Raw genomic sequence first — 20,183 nt, 5'->3', positions numbered from 1 at the left:
TTGTTCAACACCTCACTGTTATCCTTAAGAAATGCCAGAAATGTAGAATATGTGGGGGGGAATTCTCTGTACTGCGAGGTTTTAATTTTTTCTACGCATTTGTCACAAAATGATTGGGATTTATGATGTAAAAACTCTCAATCACCAATACCTGAGTTTCTTTAATCAGATTAAAATGTATATCAACTTTCTAGTGTAAGCCATTTTGTGAAGAACCTGTATGAATTTTGTTTCACATGCAAGACTTCCAGCTCATGAGCTTACAGCTCTATGAATGTTTATTTCTTCCAGATATACAGAAGAGATCATTCCTCGCCACCCATGCCTGAAACTTATTAGCAACTGTGAGCAGATGCTTTCCAGCCATACATCAAGGCGCCTGATAACTATGGAAAAGGTGAAAGAATTTAAGGTAAGTTTGAATTCTTGATTATATCGTATAAAATAGGAGCTATTGCATTCAGGAAAAGGTCATACTGTTCAGCATTTGATCCTTATTTCTATCATACTTGAGTGTTTGATGATGAGAGCGCATTTATAAAATTGCCACACATTTCTTGGGTAGTGATTTAAGGGACTGTTTTAGTTTTGGTCTTTTCCTTTTTCTCCTCATTTTTTTATAAACTTTTCATCCTGAGCAGGCTGCTTTATAATATAAAAGAAATTTCCAAACTTAGTTACTTGTGAAAGTTGCATATGCTTTGCTTGGAAAACTGAGGTCTGTGAACCCCATTCACAGAGTGACATAAGTACAGAAAGACATGGGCTTTTTTTTGTTTGTCTGTTTTGGGACACACTAAGTACCTCTCCTAAGGTGCTTGTTCCTTGAGGATTAGGGAATATTTCATTCAGGTCTTCTTCCATTCTTGCTGCTTCTGTCGCCTCATACTGTTAAAAGAGATACTAAACAAAGGTGAAGCAAATTCCTAATGAAAACACTTGCAGGCAGCGAACAAGTGTTTTTAGTATATTCCTTGTCAGTTGGAAGAGCTATTTTTAATGACAGGAAATGGTCAGGCTGTTGTGTCTGCATGGTGCTTGCACTACTAACACAGCAGGGTTTCAGTGCTGCATTCATATTGTTAATGGTGACTGAGATTCTCAAGCAGCACCTGTTTTTTTTAAATGCTGTGTGGAGTTCAGAGCCAGAGCTGCCAACTTCACCAGTAGCAAACCAAGAGGGTAAGTTATGAAAGTTTTTGACATGTGTGTCTCAGGGTGTTTGTAGGAATTTTCTGCAGGAGTTTTATTACTGCCAGGGCTGTAGGATAACATGTTCTGATATAAAAAATATATCCACCCTTCTGCAAATAGACTTTCATCATTTGTTATTCTTGTTTTGTGCATCACCTGTTCTCCAGTACATGCTTTGACAGGTTTATGTCTGGAAGTGTTTAGCTCTGAACACCTGAGTCTTGTTGGCAGGCTTACTGCTTAGATAAAGCTGTGCAGGTGCTTACACTCGGGACTCCAGATGTCTTTTAAATAATTTAAAGATACCAGGACCCATGTGCAGTTTCTGATGATGCAGAACTTGTCTAAATAACAATATACATATTGACTCCTTAGCTAGCGTGGGTTGGTTTAGGGTCTTCTTGTTTAACTATCCAGGATTTCCCTGCTGAGTGTCCCTTATCTGGAATATTTTTTCCTGTCTTAATAACCTGAGCAATCTTTGAATTGGATACTTCTGACTCCCCAGATATGACTGTAAAATTCAGTAGTTGGGTCTTTATTTGGTTTTCTTTTTCCCCCCAGTCAAAAAGTGAATATTTATGAATATACAAGCATTTGCATTTCCAGACAGTTCCTGTCTGCTTTACTAGAGTGGTTTGTAACAGGCACTCTCAAATGCCTCTTAATTCAGCTTAATGTAGTACTTGCAAGTGGCTAAGAAGTTCTACAAATTGTGTAGTCTCATTATGCAGTCCTTTGGTTTCCCCAGTGATGCCACCAATAATGAATTGCAGATTTCACAGCAAATTCAATTCCACTATTAACACCCTAAACTCTTAACTAGAGATGAATTTAATTAGTTACTAAATGTGAAATTGGTGGTGCAATTTGCTTGTGCTTGCAATATAAAGGAGACCAGAGTGTATGTAAAAAGTGAGTATGTCTAGTTGAAGTGTTGATCTATCCTAATTCATCATAAGCATGAAGATCATAAAAGTTGGATTAAAAACCTTGCAAAAGGTGGTATATAAGTCACTGTCTTGTGAGCATCCAGTCTCTTCTCCTTAAGTTTACGATGAAATCACACCAACTGAAAGGAGATTTCTTACTGAACACAGTGTTGATATGAATAGGCTTTTCCAAAGTGGACAGTCTGAGCAGAAGAGTTGTTTGTTTTTTAACATTTAAGGCTCTTCTTTGGATAGCCAAGGCTCTTCTTTGGATAGCCATGGTGGTCATTAGTAACTCCCCTCCTCACCAGTCTTAAATTATAGTCATAATAATAGAAGTGAATGCAGTACCTAGCTAGTAACTTTTAGTATTCTAAAACTCAGAAGGCAGAAGACTTAGAGAAGTGAAGACCTGGAGTGTGGAGCAGGAGAGGAGCAAAACAGAAGTGATACGAGGTGAGAGCTTACTAGCCTAATGTATTACTTCTTTCTGTGGATATTATTGTCCCTTCTGGTATTAAATGGGTATGGATTGCCCCAGTATTCCTCTAAACCTGAAATTAAACTTTCTAATTGATACTATAGCTGGCAAGACTGTGTGTGAGGCTGCCGTCATTGAACTGTGAAGGGAGGCTTTTTTTAAGCAGTAAAAACACCCGTTCAGCTCTCCAAAGACTGTAGGCATTCCTATGTAAGAACTGAAATAAAGTGGTAGCAGAAGTTTGGGAAGCTGTTGGCTGAGTAGATACTGCTTCAGGTCAGAGGAGGTTTGAACCAGTACTTACAGCCCGAATCAAATAAAAGCATACCTTCCATTGTGCCAGTTTATTTTTCAAAAGCCTTAAAAATACAGTTGTGTAAGGCTGAAAGGTTTCAGTCTGTGCCACCTAGATCTGAACTGGCATGATTATTTTTTATTTAAATGTCAAATTTAAGTAAGTGGTGTATCAGTGGGAAAAGTGGATTATAGAAACCTACAGCACTACTTACCATGAGGGTTCTTGGGAATCTGTCAGCCAGCTGTTTTCAGAAGGGGTGAACTTATTAACAATGTTTACCTGTAGGGTTGTTTGGTGTTTCCTTTAATTTCCATCCGTCTGTCTGCCTTTGTTTTCTGAGGCTTGTTGATTTCCCCATGTTGAATTATTACAGCTATTGCTGAATTATTTGTTTCATTCCTCTGCTGGCTGTCTTACAGAAATACATGGAATCTGTGTGGCTGGTGAATGCAACCTGGTTCTGAAGTTTCTAATCTGGACTTCAAAAAAAAAAAGGCAGGAGAGGTCGTTAATTGACAAGGACTAAGAGGGACACCTAGAAATTATGCAGCAAGGTGAAACAGAATTTGACTGATGGATGAGCTCTGAGCATATGAAAGCCTATGAAAGGAGGGGGTGGAGGGGGGCGTTCCCACGGTGACGGCGGGAGATTTAAAAGCGGCCTAAACTCGCTACTAGCATTCAGTCAGCTGATCGGAGCTAGCCTAGCTAGAGCCACAGCCGGCACGCTTCAGCGACGCGAGGGTCAACGGAGATTAGGAAAATCAGAGGGGATAGCGCAGAGACATCGCGATTCCCGACATCTCCCGATCCCCGAAGCCCCAGCAGCCCTTGCGAGAGAGAGGCTGACGTGGAGGGGGGCGTTCCCACGGTGACGGCGACCACTCCCCTGCTGCTTCCCTTGAAAAAGCCTTTGAGAGGGCAGCGACCGGTCGCTGCCCACCGGGCACAGGGAGGAACAAGCAGGTCGTGTTGCTGGTGTCCCAGACTGCGCACCAATATGGTTGCTTCCAGAAAGAGAGCTTGCAGTAAGGTGACTACAGCAACTCAGACAGAGACCCCGTCCCAGACCGTGGCTGTTCAGGTCTCTGGGTGCAGGGAGTGCCAGAGCCTGCTGCTGCCGGGGGAGGGAGGACAGCATTCCACCTGCGTGAGGTGTGAGCAGGTAGAAGATCTGCTTAGCCTGGTGGCAAGACTTAAGGAGGAGGTTGAGACACTGAGGACCATCAGGGAGTGTGAAAGGGAGATCGACTGGTGGAGTAACTCCCTGGCAGGCCAGTCGAAACGGTTCCAGGGAGATACCCCCCAAAAGGGGAAGGACCCCCTGCCTTCTCACACAGAGGGGGATGGCCTGAGGCAGCCCCTGCCCTGTAGCTGTTGCGCAGAGGTAGGGGACCAAAAAGACGACGAGGGTTGGAAGCGAGTTCCGGGTCGACGTCGTGGGAAACCCTCCCCCCTTCCTGCCCTGCTTCCCCAGGTGTCCCTCCATAATAGGTTCGAGGCCCTGGATCTTGAAGGAGAGGTAGGTGAGAATGTGGGGCAAGGCCAGCCCACAAGGCCACATAGGAAAAGGGAGTCGACTTTGCACCTCAAGACTGCCTCTGTTAAGAAAGAAAGAAGGGTCATTGTAGTAGGGGATTCCCTTCTGAGAGGAACAGAGGGCCCGATATGCAGAGTTGACCCTCATCATAGGGAAGTGTGTAGTCTGCCTGGAGCCCGGATCAGGGATATCACCAGGGCGCTCCCCAACCTGGTGCACCCGACAGACTATTACCCGCTGCTGGTCTTCCAGACAGGTGGGGAGGAAGCTGCTTCCCGCAATCTGAGGGGGATGAAGAAAGACTACAGGGCCTTGGGGCGGATGGTGAAAGAGTCTGGGGCTCAAGTGATCTTCTCCTCTCTCCTTCCATCTTCCACTGATGATGTGGGAAGGAATGGGAAGATTCAGTTCATGAACAATTGGCTTCGAGACTGGTGCTACAGGCAGGGCTTTGGATTCTTTGATAACGGCTGGTTTTATAGGGCACCAGTCTGGACAATGACAAGTGAGAAAGGTTTGTCTCACAGAGGGAAAAGGATGCTGGGGCACGAATTAGCAGGGATCATTTGGAGAGCTTTAAACTAGATTCGAAGGGGGATGGGGTTGTAGCTGGGCTTGCCCCAGTGGGGCAGCGCTCCAGAAAATGAAGACTGGGAGGCCTCCTACAATCCTAGGGTGAAATCGGTGTGCTCAGCTCGCTCCCTGAAATGCCTGTACACCAATGCGCGCAGCATGGGAAATAAGCAGGAGGAGTTGGAAACCTGTGTTAAGTCAGGAGATTATGATCTGGTGGCAATTACAGAGACGTGGTGGGACAGCTCACATGACTGGAATATAGTCATGGAAGGCTATGTCCTTTTCAGGAAAGACAGGCCAGCCAGGCGGGGTGGTGGGGTTGCTCTTTATGTGCGGGAGGAACTACAGTGCACCGAGTTCTGTCCAGGGACAGATGATGAGCAAGTTGAGAGTCTGTGGGTGAGAATTAAGGGGCAGGCTGGCAGGGGGGATACTGTTGTAGGTGTCTGTTACAGACCACCGGATCAGGGTGAGGAAGTTGACGAGGCCTTCTACAGGCAGCTGAGAGCGGCCTCACAGTCACAGGCCGTGGTCGTCGTGGGGGATTTTAACTTCCCTGATGTTTGCTGGAAGGACCACTCGGCAACCCAGCCGCAGTCCAGGAGGTTCCTCCAGTGTATGGATGATAACTTCCTCCTGCAAATGGTGGATGAGCCGACCAGGAGAGGAGCGCTGCTGGATCTCATCCTCACTAACAAGGAGGATCTGGTTGAAGCAGTAAGGGTTGAGGGCTGCCTTGGTTGCAGCGACCACGAGATGGTGGAGTTCAGGATCTTGTGTGGCAGGACTAGTAGAATACCAAGTAGAATTGCAACCCTGGACTTTAGCAGGGCAAACTTTGGCCTTTTCAAGCAATTGCTAGGGGAAATCCCATGGGCAGGGCTGCTTGAAGGTAAAGGGGCCCAAGATAGTTGGTTGACATTCAAGGACTACTTTTTCCGTGCTCAAGATCGGAGCATCCCGACACGTAGGAAGTCAAGGAAGAGGGCCAAGAGACCTGCGTGGCTAAATAGGGAATTGCTGGGTATGCTCAAGTGGAAGAGGAGAGTTTACAGGTCATGGAAGGAGGGGCTGGCCACTTGGGAGGAATATAAGGCTGCTGCTAGAGGATGTAGGAAGGCAGCTAGGAGGACTAAGGCATCCTTAGAATTAAACCTGGCAAGAAGGGTCAAGGACAGCAAAAAGAGCTTTTTTAAATACATGGCAGACAAAACTAACACCAGAGGCAATGTAGGCCCACTGATGAACGGGATGGGTGCCCTGGTGACAGAAGATAAAGAGATGGCAGAGTTACTGAATGCCTTCTTTGTCTCTGTCTACTCTGCTGCGGGCAGTCCTGAAGAGCCCTGTACCCCTGAGACCTTAGATGAAGTCAGGTCGACGGAGCGGTTTGCCTTAGTCGATGAGGAATGGGTTAGAGACCAGTTGAGCAATCTGGACATCCATAAATCCATGGGTCCAGATGGGATGCACCCGCGGGTGCTGAGGGAACTGGCGGAAGTCATTGCTAGACCACTCTCCATCATCTTTACCAAGTCTTGGGAAACGGGAGAGGTGCCTGAGGACTGGAGGAAAGCAAATGTCACTCCAGTCTTCAAAAAGGGCAAGAAGGAGGACCCGGGTAACTATAGGCCGGTCAGCCTCACCTCCATCCCTGGGAAAGTGATGGAACACCTTATCCTTGGTACCATCTTAAGGCATATCAAGGATAAGAAGGTTATGAGGGGCAGTCAACATGGCTTCACCAGGGGGAAATCATGTTTGACCAATCTCTTAGCCTTTTATGAGGAAATAACACGGTGGATGGATGATGGCAGAGCGGTGGATGTGGTCTACCTTGACTTCAGCAAAGCATTTGACACAGTCTCCCACAGCATCCTCACGGCTAAAATGAGGAAGTGTGGACTGGATGATCAGGTAGTGAGGTGGACTGCGAACTGGCTGAAGGAGAGAAGCCAGAGAGTTGTAGTCTATGGGGCTGAGTCTAGTTGGAGGCCTGTAACTAGTGGAGTGCCTCAAGGGTCAGTACTGGGACCGGTATTATTTAATATATTCATCAATGATTTAGATGAGGGAATTGAGTGTACTATCAATGATTTAGATGAGGGAATTGAGTGTACTATCAGCAAGTTTGCTGATGACACTAAGCTGGGAGGAGTGGCTAATACGCCAGAAGGCCAATGGCATCCTGGGGTGTATTAGAAGGGCGGTGGTTAGTAGGTCGAGAGAGGTCCTCCTTCCCCTCTACTCTGCCCTGGTGAGACCGCATCTGGAGTATTGTGTCCAGTTCTGGGCCCCTCAGTTCAAGAAGGACAGGGAGCTGCTGGAGAGAGTCCAGCGCAGGGCAACTAAGATGATTAAGGGAGTGGAGCATCTCCCTTATGAGGAAAGACTGAGGGAGCTGGGTCTCTATAGTTTGGAGAAGAGGAGACTGAGGGGTGACCTTATCAGTGTCTATAAATATATAAAGGGGGAGTGTCACGAGGACGGAGCCAGGCTCTACTCAGTGGCAAACAATGATAGGACAAGGGGTAATGGGTACAAACTGGAACACAAGAGGTTCCACTTAAACTTGAGAAGAAACTTCTTCTCAGTGAGGGTGACGGAACACTGGAACAGGCTGCCCAGGGAGGTTGTGGAGTCTCCTTCCCTGGAGACATTCAAAACCCGCCTGGACGCATTCCTGTGTAACATTATCTAGGTGTTCCTGCTCCGGCAGGGGGATTGGACTAGATGATCTTTCGAGGTCCCTTCCAATCTCTAACATACTGTGATACTGTGATACTGTGTGAAAGGACTCTAGAGCATCAGACATAGAAATCCACCATACTGAATGGGTCCAACATTTCCCGTCACATGGTCACTTGTTAATGGCGTAGAATTTTTCCTGCTGAATTTAGCAGTGTCTGTTCCTGGGTATGACCCTGTTGTCCCTGATTTGGAAACTGCTCTGTACTGTTTATAGCTGTATAACGTTAGTACAAGTGGTTTCTATAGCTACTGTCCAGCACCAGATGTAGGGTGGTAGGAAGCTGTCATAAGGCTAAGGAGATTTCTAGGTTTTTTAAAACAAAATCTGAATTTGGGTAATTGCCCTGTGGCTGAACTGTGTCATGCTAGATTCATACAAACCTTTACAGTATCACTTAATATCTGCCAAGATCTAAGGAGGAATAAAGCTTGCTTGTTATCTTTAAGCTTCCTCCTCTTTCTTCCAACTCCTTTATTATTTATTGGAAATATGTCACACCTTTTTTAGTGTTGCCGTTAGAGCAAGTAAGTGTTGAGTTGAAAACTCATATTAGCTAGAAGCAGTTTGGTAGCATGCACTTTGACGAGAGCCTTGTTGGTTTTCAGTTGTCACAGAAGTCATCATAAAACGTTTCAGAGCAAAAGTTTAACATGATAACTGTTGTTAGCAATTAGCCTGCTGTTTTGAGAACTTAAATTATTCAAAGTGAGAACCAAAGATGACAATAAAGAATCACCAGCAGTTAACAAATTACTTCAGTTCTTCTGACTTTTGCAAAGGAAGAAGTCTTTGTCATCTTGGTAGTGCTGTCAGACTAGGGAAGGAGCTGCCCTAGTGTCAAGCAGGCTGATCATTGCTGATCAGACTTGGAAATGAATTCTTGGGAAGTTTCACTGTTTTCTGTTGAATAACCAATTGGAAACTTCATGCTTTGAAAACTATGTACAGTTATTTCAAAGGAAATAAGTGGAAAAAGATGCTACTCCTCTACATTCAGCTGTGTATCACAAGCAGTACTGACACTGCCACCCTCCGTAAGAGATCTTCTCTTACTATAAAATGTTCCTGTCAGATATTTAGAATGCATATTCTACCAACTTACACTATGCAAACTAAGGATGTTTGACTGGCTTCCCTATTGAAATGACATGGTGCCTGATGGCCGGGCAAATTATAGTGTAAATAGTCACAACAAATTGTTTCATGAAGTTTTATTTTTTGACAAGTTCTTATCTATGTAGAGTTAAATCCATCTTATCCCTGGTGTTCAAATTGTAACCATTCAGCTTCCTATGTAGGTATCAAATACCCTAAGTTAGATTTTATAGAATCACAGAATAGTTAGGGTTGGAAAGGACCTTAAGATCATCTAGTTCCAACCCCCCTGCCATGGGCAGGGACACCTCACACTAAACCATATCACCCAAGGCCACCTCCAGCCTGGTCTTGAACACTGCCAGGGATGGAGCATTCACAACCTCCCTGGGCAACCTATTCCAGTGCCTCACCACCCTAGCAGGAAAGAATTTCCTCTTTATATCCAGTCTAAACTTCCCCTGTTTAAGTTTTAACCCGTTACCCCTTGTCGTATCACTACAGTCCCTAATGAAGAGTCCCTCCCCAGCATCCCTATAGGCCCCCTTCAGATACTGGAAGGCTGCTATGAGGTCTCCACGCAGCCTTCTCTTCTCCAGGGTGAACACCCCCAGCTTCCTCAGCCTGGAACAATTCCAAAATTGTTAGTCTCTGCAATCCAAGAATTCCTTTTACTTTGATCAGTTCTCTATGGGCAATGAATATTGCCCATAAGACTGTTTTGACTAGTAAATGTCAACAGTGAGTGGCATCTCCAGGTAGTTTGGGATTTCTTACTTTGTTTTCTCTTTTTTTGAGAAGTAATTCCCAATCTGTTATTTTTCTTTAAAGCAATGCCATCTTTTTGTTGGGCAGTCAAGTCTGTACAGGGGAGAGGTAGGGAAAAGGAGCTCTCACAGTGGAATTGCTGTGATGTGGGCCAGGAGCTTCCTTTGTAAGCTCTTCCATGAAATCCATGCCTGACTGCAGATCTCTTCTCATCTAGTGAACAGTGATTTGCATAGCTTTGATGAGGCCTGGATTTACAAAATGGATTTTGCTGTATAGTGATGCACCAAACCTGCTTCCATTTGATGAATGCAGATGCTCCTCTTACAGCTGTGTTTAGCTTAAAGTTTGTTCTCTCACATACTATATCCTCTTTTTGCCCTAACCAGCCTGGGGGCAGAGGGGATGATTCCTTTCTTCCTTACTCCCTTCACCTTGAATCATCATTTTATTACTTAAGGAATCAAGATGAATGGTGTACAGATGTGTGACCTCTTAGATGTTGTGGGATTAATTTTTATGTTAAAATACTGTTGACCCATACATATATCATTATCCTTCAGAGTGAAATATCCCATCCATTTCTCAAAACAAATTATGTAGAATTATTGTTAAAAGACATCCCAAAGGTATAAAGTTATGTGTTTAGGTCAAAGAAGGATTTCTGACCTGCAGATTTAGGGGAATAAGAAGTGCTCTTTTCCTCCAAGTGGTCCTGTATAAGAGACTTGGAGAAGTGGGTGCTGGCTCTGAAAGGAGTGTGTCTTAAATCCTCCTTGTTTCCTGTCTGTCTGTAGTATTCTTCCTCCCAGGCTCCCCATGGACATGTTAAAAGTATGTCTTGGAGATGGCAGTCTCTCAGAGGTGACCAAAAGACCTCAGATAGTGCTGTGCCTGCAGTGGGTTTACTGAGGTAATTTTCCAACAGTGCAGTATTTAAATAGAACTAATTTGCTGCTACAGGTGTACATGCTTTGCATGTTACGTATCCAATGGCATTTAACATTTAGCAGGTAAATTTAAGTCGGTGGCATGCTTAAATTATCTGCTAGGGTGGTAGATGAGAACTGCTTCAGAGGAATATATCATTGTGTCCAGAAGAGGGCACTTTTGTACATGCACACAGACGTCTTGCTGTGTTGAAAAACCTTTTGTTTCACTCCTTTAGAATGTGAATTAGTATATCCAGAGCAAGATGAGATGTTGATCTTGCTAGGTGGAAGACTGGAAAGGCTACGAAAGAGCTAAAGGGAAAGATGAGGATTTAGTTCATCCATGCATAGTAATACTTTTGTAGTATGAAAATATTGACTTAAATGTACTACCATGTTCCTACTACTTATGCTAAAGCATTCCACAGTAACCTTGTTTTCAGACATGAACAAATAACTCTGAAACATTTAGTGGAATGGAGGTTTAATTTTCTCGTACGCTTGTTTTTATTTTCTCTTTGCACAGCTCAGTTGTCCTGTGTGAGGCTGCTTATCTCAGTTCCATCTTGCTATTGAACATAATAAACTGACATCAACCATAAGTGTAAAACTGTTTTTAAAAGTTGCCATTGGTTTTCATTAGCACTCAGATTAAAGTATGATGTGTTGTTTATCTTACAGTATTGATAACATTAGTTGGCAAGTATCTTAATCGTATAAAGCCACTACATGAACTAGATTTTTGTATATATAACATTCCTGGCTGATGTCAAATAGATATTATGGGTATTATGTGTACGGATTTAGTGTGTCAACTTTAACTTTCCAAAGTACATGAATACTGAACAAGAAAAAATTTTCTGGTTGTGCTTCAGTAACTGTAGGAACTCCTTTTAGTCACCTGTGTTCCGTTTGTTTCTGCCTTCCACAAACCTTTGAGTGATTGAATTATCCAGATGGTATGTTTTTCTGGAAACTTATCCCTATATTTTTCTTCATAAAAAGTCTGCATGGCAGAGTACCTCTGCTCTCATTCATTCATCCAAAGAGTGGGTCCTGGTGATGTCAGATGAGATATTTCCAGTGATGCAGCGCTGTTAAAACTTCAGCTGCTTGGTATAGAACACTTGCATCATTTTGCTGTGCAGGGTAGAATAATGAAAATTTGAATGAGTACATAGAGTCCCAAAATAACCAGTAAAAAATCCCTTATCTGCTTACAGCTTGTATTTGAGCAGTGTCAAATGAGTATTCATTGCATACGGATTTTCACTTCTGTTAGATTTTAAGACTTTGCAGGAGAATGTATGTGTTCTTGTTAATCCTAGTAGAAGTCTTAGCGTTGTAACATTTTTAATCAATCGAGTGACTTAAACGTTTGCCATTGAATTGTTAAAAAAAAACAAACAAAACCCACAAAAACCCCAAACCAAAACAAATGAAAAAAACAACCCAAAACTAGCTTTGTTCTTGATTGTATTTGGTTGACGAAGACTGGAGGAAAACCAATGGCAATACATGTTGAACGTACTACCTTAAAATGTAATGCTTGTGTTTTGATACCATGCAGGATCAAGATCAGAATTCTTACGTGTTGGATGGACAATATATGCCATACAGGGGACACAATTCTTTCCGTGAGAAGTATTTCAGTGGTGTGACAAAGAGGATTGCCAAGGAAGAAAAAGACAATCAGAAGTAAAATATAATATAAACAGATTAAAAAATGAGGAAAGAATGAAGGTCGTGTTTCTTGGTAAGGACATCTGGATATGAACATTCATTTGGATACTTCAGAAAAATAAACATTTTAAAACAAGATGAAACCCACAACACAGGTTGAGAGCAGTTCTTTTTAATTAGCTTTGTTTATAGCAGATTTTATTGTACAAGTTTTTTGAGTCTTATTTAATTTATATTTGTACTTTCAAGTACTAATGATGATTGACTAAAACCATTATTACTGTTCTTTCACCATTAACGTTTACAAAAAAGTAGTAGTATTATTTGGCTTCTTAAACTGTAAACATCTGGCTGTTTCAGCCACACGTGGTGGTGATTAACGATTGCTTATTAAGATGATCATTTTCATTTGTTTTGCTTTTTTGTACATGGTATACAATAAACCAAAAGATTGTTGTGAGTTTTTCTTAGTTGTTGCATGCCGTAACTGCTCGTATGAATTCCAGTTGCCCTGGCTGAGGCCAGAAGTGTTTAAAACAAACAAAAACCACAAAGAAACAAATGTGTGCACATGTGCCCACACACCTCCCCCCCGCCCCCCCCCCCCCCCCCCCAAGCCTCTGTGACCTGACAAACTTTGGAGAGCCTGTTAAACCCTGTGAAGGCTGTCCACATCTGAAGCTCATCTGTACCTTGGATTTGCTTTTGCATTCCTAAACCTTGACTCTTGGTCAAGCCCACTGTCTGCAATTTTTGGTTCAGAAATTGATAGTTAAAGCAGTAACAACAACAGCATAAAATCAGTAATGCTTCCCTAATGGTATTAAGCCTAATCAAAGCTTTGAAATTGGAACTGTATTTGTTAAAGGGCAAACTTTGCTGAATCCACACCATGTCCATCATGAAAATATCTCATTTGAAAATCACTAAGCCCATTAATTCAGGATGTTAATGGCTCTTCTTATTTTGGTGGTCAGGTATGGTCAAATATTCTTCAGCAGGGCGTTGGTGAATGTATCTACATGCTCCAGCCAGAGGAAGCCTTGCTTCTCAACTTGCTGCAAGTCACTAACTATGGTCATGTTACAGTCTTGGTACATTATAATCTTTAAGTGCCTCTCAAGCACGAGTCATTCTGTGTATCTGATTGAGTTCATTAACTCAATTTGCTCTTCTGTGCGTTGTCCTCAGCTGCAGCAGGGAGAGCTCACATGCTCAATGACAACTTTGACCTTCTGGATCTAATATGTGGTGTGTTGGGAAGTTCTGAAATAGTGATTTATTTTCTGTGTTTCCATTATAAATCACTTTTTTTTTTGAGACTTTTAATGTCAGCTGTATGATAGTTATTCTGGGCTAAACTTGGAGCAGGATCAAAGCTCAGAACATTTTTCAAAAGCAGAATTTGAATTGATCACTTTCAAATATTACATCAAAAAATTACTGCTTCTGAAAACCTGTCTTCGTACAACTTCTGACTTCAATTTTAGCATTACAATTTGGCATTCAGCTTTTATTACTTTACAAATTAAAATTACATTCTGTTCTCATAGGTAAGGAATTTTTCTAGATGGATTTATGCATTTATAACTTCATTTTCATAAAAGTTACCCTACATAGACATGGTCTAAATGGTTATACAAGATGTAGGGTAGTGGCAAATCTGGCTCTGTCTATTCAAAGAGAATGATTTAGTTTATTCCTCCTCTGCCTTGTCCAACTTTCAGTCCGTTGAGCAGCAGTGGTGTGGCCTCTGTTTAGCAGTTCATACATAACAGCTCTATCATTACTGAAGGATACCATTTTGAACAGAAACTGTAACTGCATTTGAGATACTGCATCAACATCCGCTAATAAAAAATAGTTTAGAATTGAAATTGAATGTTCAGGCCCTGCTGATCCCCACCTTTAAAGCTGTAAGTTGGCAATATTTCTCATCTTTAAATTTCTCCTCACTTCATATGCATGCTCTCCAGGCTATTGTATGTGCAGACATGCAAGGCGGAGGCGTTTATGGCTGTAGAGCCGTGACACGGTCGTTGTGCTCACTGTAGTGAAGGGCTGACAGGCAGGTGAGTTATCCTTTCGGCAGGATTTGGCCATCGATGGCCGTGGTTTCTGGCGCTTTGTTCGATCTGGTTCCATTCAGTCTCTTTCTGTGAGGTTCCAGTTTCCTGTCCCTGGCAGGGAATGTCCGTTCATGAGCCCGCGCTGAACTCATGCCGTTGTCATTCTCTCCTGTGGGGCGGTTTGTGCCATTTTCCAGTTTTGAAAAATAAATGTTATTTTTGGAGTGCTTTGTTGCGCTGCAGCAAATTAGATGAAGGGAGGAAGGAGCTGGAAGCGGCTGCGAGGTCGTATGGGCAGAGGCTGTCTCTTGCTGTGGGGAGCAATTTGTGGAAGCAAGAAAGGGAAAGAGCCCCTTCTTTTCACTGGATCCCTTTGCTTGGTGGTGGTGGCATTCATGGCTGCCAATCCTCTCGTGTATCTGTGGGAAGAAGAAGGAGAAAAGTAGCAGGAATAGATTTTTATCTGCATTAATTGTGTGCTCTTGCTCTAATACTTTTTGTAATTAGTGACCAATTTGAACAAATTTGACAGAAGGTCATGGTTTGATGAGGTCTTACAGATAACAGGGAGTGACATATTCTGTTGAAATAGGCAAAGGAGTTGAAGAAAAAGACCTAGATAATGTCTTTGAAGGAAAAGTTTATAGTACGAGTTCAGCTCTTGGAGAATATTGGAGAATCCACATGGAAACAAGACCTGGAGACAAAAAACTCATAACCAATGCTTTCTGTTGCTGCTGTGACAACCAGTGCTGTTTGCATTGATGCTTCATGTCTTTAAAACAAAAAAAACCCAAATAAAAACATACAGAGAGCATGAGAGAAGGGTGCCACAGTGATGATTACCCTGTGACTTCACACTGTCCTCTGGCCACAGGTTTTCCAGAGACAGAAATGTCCAGTTGACATGGGCAAGACTGGAGCAGATAACACACAGTTGTTACGGGTTTTCCTGTTTGACAACAAGCAGTTCTGGAGTTAGCTGACAGGAGGATGATGAGCCCTCCAAAAGGCAAAGGTTGTTCTCTGCTGGCACAGCTCCCATACCGCCATGTTTCTCTTTCTTGACTCCTTTTCACCCCTTTACAGAAGCTGGGAATAAACATCAAATGTGTTCTTTCTTTGCTGCTTAGCTTCATCAGCTGTTTAAACTGAGGTCCAGAGTTGGACAAGGCTATCATTTCAGTCTGGAAACTTCTTCCCTGCCCCTGAAAAGAGCTGTGGGTGCCCAGGAGAACGAAGAGGCTGGTATCGCTCTCTGCCTTTTTCTTCTGCTTGCTACTTGGAAAAAATGTGGTTTTTTAACCTTCTTTTATGTTGTTAATTTTGGTGATCACATACCTTAAACCAGCACAATATATCTTACCTGTCTCCATGCTACCCTTTTAAATGTATTTCTCTGGTGTTCTCGTACTGGCTTATTAGGCTGTAAAAATCTCTGCTTATGTATGTATCCTGGCAACTGTTCTCATTGCAGTATTCTGTCGTGGCTGCTGTTATTTTGTACAGTGCTTCTAACCAGTTACAGCTTTCCTGAGCCTATGGGTGGGGAAGACACCACTCAAGAGAGACATCAGCTCTCTGGTAGCCAAAAGGCTTCATCAGCCCTGAGGTCCCAGAGAAAGGACAATCTGTCTGGCTGCTCTAAGGGCATTGAACCTCAAAGCAGGTTTGCCAAGGAAGTTCTTAATTCTTGTAGGTTGCTGAAATGAGGTGGACAGCTAAAAGGTAGAATCCATTGGTAGGAGGAAGATCTTAACATCTTTTCTGCCACTGTTACAATCTTGTGCATCTATACATTCAGTAAGGTGCCCAGGATTATAGACTGCTGGCAACCCACAGCAGACCTTAGCACAGGAAGCTGCAACCCTGCATGTTGGGTTTGACAAGGAGTATTTGGAGTACAACAGGGTAGGGAAAGGATGTTTTGCTTAATTTAAAATTCCCCCCAAATTAATTCAGATTCCATTTTTGAGTGCTGAAAAGAGACTTTTGTATAAAGATACAATGATTGTCAATGATCATCTGAGATTCTAATCCAGAATTTCTGTTGCTTTACATAAAAATGGTTTAAATTAAAAAAAAAAAAAATCTTACCTTCTAAAGCTGTCAAACCAGCACTGTTATTATGGAGGCCACAGTATTTATTTAGTGAAAATGCCACTTGCTGTATAAAATTCTAATTTAAAACTTTTTCTTCACAGATTCTTTTAAACAAATTTTTCGCTAATAAAGTGCAAAATAACAGTTCTTGTTACTGTACATGATGGGATAAGTGATTAATTCTAATCAAATATATAAGTCCTAACTAAACAATCTTATCTCTGTAAGGAGATACCACTGGCAAAATAGTCACATAGCAGTTAATGATAATACTTCCTTCTATAAGAGTCTGTCCCAAGAGATGGGATGCCTCTTGAGTGGTGACTAAGGATGGATGTTCAGTGCCATGGCTGGACAGCCCAAAGTGTCTTTGCTTTGTCCTGAGACTGGTAGCGGAGATTTCCACTGAACACTGGGCATTATGCTGGTGACTGCATTTTGGAGGCAAGACTAAACCTTCATCTATCTTTCTTCCTGTTGAATGCAGCAGGAGAAATGCAAGTGGGCAATTTCAGTCCAGGATAAGTTTAGCTATGAAAGTTCTTAATAAGTAATAGGGAAGGTTCATAAAATACTATGATTATTGCCTAAAGATGAAGCGTAGGTATGTGGAGAAAATCCTGTGAGTAGTTTGATCTGTTCAGTTAGAATAGGTCCTTACACACAGGCAGTCTTCTCCACTGAGCTGTGGTCCTGTTCTTTGTGTGAATGCATGTGAGGGGTGTAATGATGCCTTTCTGTCCATAGTCCATGCCTTTATAAATTGTTCTTCTTTATGGTGGCTGCGTGCATAAAGCTGTTACACCTTGAGATTAGAAGTGCTAGCAAGTGCAGTGTGTTTATTGCAGTAACAGTTGTGGCAAAGACTAGGATAACCAGAATCTGAGCAGCATTGTAGGACATACGCTTCTGTCTTGGAGAGAACCTTGTGTGTTATTAATATACATCCCCTTACCAATTTAGGAATATTTTGGGAAGTTTCTCTTCAAAATGTGTATGTGGCAGAGAACACTTGTATGCCTTTGCTTGTACCTCATTCCTTAACACAACAGTCCCTGGAAAAAAGGTAATGAAAGTACATGAGAAAAGGGGTTGGTTTGCTATAATCAGTAATTAGTAGTCAAAGTTGGTCTTTGTAAAATGTCATATTTTAGTCTCTATGGCTTGCACAGGAGCTGTCACAAAGGTGATGTGCTATGGGGTGGTTCTTTGATAGTGGTTACTGGAAAGCAGCTTCTTCAGCAGCATGATGCCTCTGCTCAGTCCTGGCAGTGCAAAGCAGCTGGGGTGGACAGTGGTGAATACGCTTGTTTATACTGGGAGAAAGTGCACAAGTGCCCAAGCACTGCCTGCGTTTGCTCTGCCTCCCTGTCCGGCTGTTGTCTGGAGCGACCTGACAAACTGTAAGGCTGAACTTGATAAACTACCGCTGTTTGCTAGGGGAATGACCGACCAAAACCCCACACAGGGACGCCCTCCCCTCTCACCCACAGCCGCCTTGCCTCTTTATAAAGCAGAGAAGATGTCTACCTCAGTAATGAATTAGTTTTATAATAACCACAGAATAGCATTTTTAGTCTTATGTAAAAATGGCAAAGAAGAAAAAGATAAGGGCTATTTTTTAATTAAATATAGATTTTCTTTTTTGTTTTTACTCTAAAAGCAAACCAAAACATGTTTGTGCCAAAGAACTGTTATATCCCACCCCTCTTTCTCTTTTTTTTGTTAATTTGTATTTTTATATGCCTGGCAGAGTTAATGGTGGAAATCTCCCCAGCTGTGACTTTGCCAGAATCCCTTTCTGAAGCTCCTACTAATTTGGATTAAAACTGGATGGATGAAAGCCTCAAACAGCAAGTCCTGGCAGTAGATCTGCTGAGGCCCCACAGCATATACTTCTCCAACAGTTCTTATCTTCTGAGGCAAAAAAAAAGGGAAAAATAAGCAAATGTAATTGTGTAATGACACAGTTGTTAGTGCTCTCCCTGCCCTTCCCCTGCCTGGGTTGGGGTAGCAGCCTCCTGCATGCAGGGCATGGAGCAGGTAAATGGTGCTTAGTTGCCTGTGGGGTCTCCCCTTTGCAGGACAGACCCCTGGATTTTGCAGGGTGAGGTTTTGACAGCAGGGTTGGGAGGGGGCGGGGTGTTAAGTCCTATCTCATGCCAGCTACTCTACGTGTAAATAGCCAGCATGGATTTTAGAGCAAGTTGCCATGCTGTGAAGTAGCTGTTCACAATGACAAAGCTGCGTGTGCAAGCCTGTCATTGCAGGGATGTGAAGCCGCTGCACTTCCCTAGTCGCAGCTGCTGGGTGCTCACCTCTCTTGCTTAATTCTAGCAGTGTTGGCGCTGTGTTTTCTCGCTGTCCAGGCTTCCTGGAGCCAGCAGCTGCAAGCTCTCCCACTGCCACAAACAATTACATTAATTTCTTTAAATTGGATGGATCAATCTCTAGCAAGTGGCCGATGTTCCTTCCCCTCCTCCCTCTTGCCAGGAGAGCCTTCTGGAAGCTTGTGAGCTTGCTAAGACCTTGCTCGGTTCATTCCTCTCTTCACAACCACGCTGAGGCAGTTTCAGATAGCAGGCTTTCAGGAATCGCTACAAGTTTGAGGAAGCTGCTCCAGATGCCCGTTCTGAGTGATATTGACTGTTTTAATTTCCTTTCTATTTTCTTTCATTGATTTGGTATATCAAGATCGGTACAGCAGACCAAGTTGGCAGGGCAGTACTTTGTCTTTTACAAAACTGGCACAGCAGTCTCTTTGTTCCAGATATCTTCAGTTTCTGCAGCACACTGACAATCAAAATCTAGGCTGAGGTTTGACTTGCCTAATCTTTCATGTCAAGATCTGTATCTAAAGCCGTCATGTTAGTCTTATTCTAGGAAATGGAGAGGAATAAGTCTAGAGCGCTTGTCAGTCTGCTCTTCAAGAGCTCTTGGATATGCACCGTTCAGACTTGTTCATTTAAGACTTACTCTTGTTGGTGATGTCTACTGTTATACTGAAACTCTTTGTTTACAGTGCAGCCAGTTAATTCACAATCATTTCATATATGTGCATCAGCTGCTGCTTCTATAATGCTGGATAAAAATATTTATTAAATAGTTCTGCATCTTCATTTTAACCTATTTTGTCCATCCAAAAGCGAAGCAATTTACTTTTGATATACAGCAACACCCAAGAATTCAACAAACACACAGGACAGCAAACGCCCAAACATCAAATCTCAGTGTCTTTTGGTGGTCACAGAATTTATTTCCTTTGGCTGCCTTATCAGTTTTCTGGCTTATGAGTTCTGAGAGTTGCTGCCTACTTGTACATTTTTCATAGGTTATGTAAATATTTGTACAGCTAATTTTACTCCCCCTTTCACTAGATTGTTACTTTATATGTATGGTGCTTTGGGGAGCTGATGGGCGAGATATGAATCCTGCTTCGGAGTACCAGAGTAATTCTCATGAAAGGTTCTGCAGATGAGTAATAGCTCTGCAGCAAGTCCTCAGCCTGCGGTTTCACAAGCAGGGAAGCTAATGTGACAATGCAGTGCTGCTGAAAGGAGAGGGTGTTTGTGCCTTTTCCTTTCCCTAATCCTGGCTTTTCTCACACTGTGCTCGGCAGAGTTGCCCTCTCTTGCACTGACTCTGGTTCTTACTGGAGCCTTCTTGTGCCAGTTCAACTTCTTATGCCAGCAGAATCCTATTCTTTTTGCTGAAAAAGAGTACTGCAAGGCAAGGAGTTTTCTTCCATTGGAGGTGAGCT

General features: G+C 42.8%; 1 protein-coding gene across 4 annotated transcripts in view; it reads left to right on the top strand.

Moving 5' to 3' along the window:
• The window catches only part of LOC130599089 (tRNA (guanine(10)-N2)-methyltransferase homolog), a 46,427-nt gene extending 33,716 nt beyond the window's left edge, over nucleotides 1-12,711 (top strand). For all 4 annotated transcript variants that reach the window (XM_057409274.1, XM_057409251.1, XM_057409256.1 and 1 more), the window contains 2 exons: nucleotides 292-412; nucleotides 12,139-12,711. In XM_057409274.1, the coding sequence (XP_057265257.1) occupies nucleotides 292-412; nucleotides 12,139-12,270 (253 nt within the window). In that variant the 3' untranslated portion in view covers nucleotides 12,271-12,711. The remainder of the gene's footprint in view (nucleotides 1-291; nucleotides 413-12,138) is intronic.
• The last annotated feature ends 7,472 nt before the right edge of the window (nucleotides 12,712-20,183 follow it).

Source organism: Pezoporus wallicus, unplaced genomic scaffold (genome assembly GCF_028554395.1).
Source record: "Pezoporus wallicus isolate ANWC-B61680 ecotype Strahan unplaced genomic scaffold, APGP_CSIRO_Pwel_v1 contig_3817, whole genome shotgun sequence".
In the NCBI taxonomy this organism is placed as follows: Eukaryota; Metazoa; Chordata; class Aves; order Psittaciformes; family Psittacidae; genus Pezoporus; species Pezoporus wallicus.
Note: the sequence above shows the minus strand (reverse complement) of the source record. Positions and strands in the feature narration are given on the sequence as shown.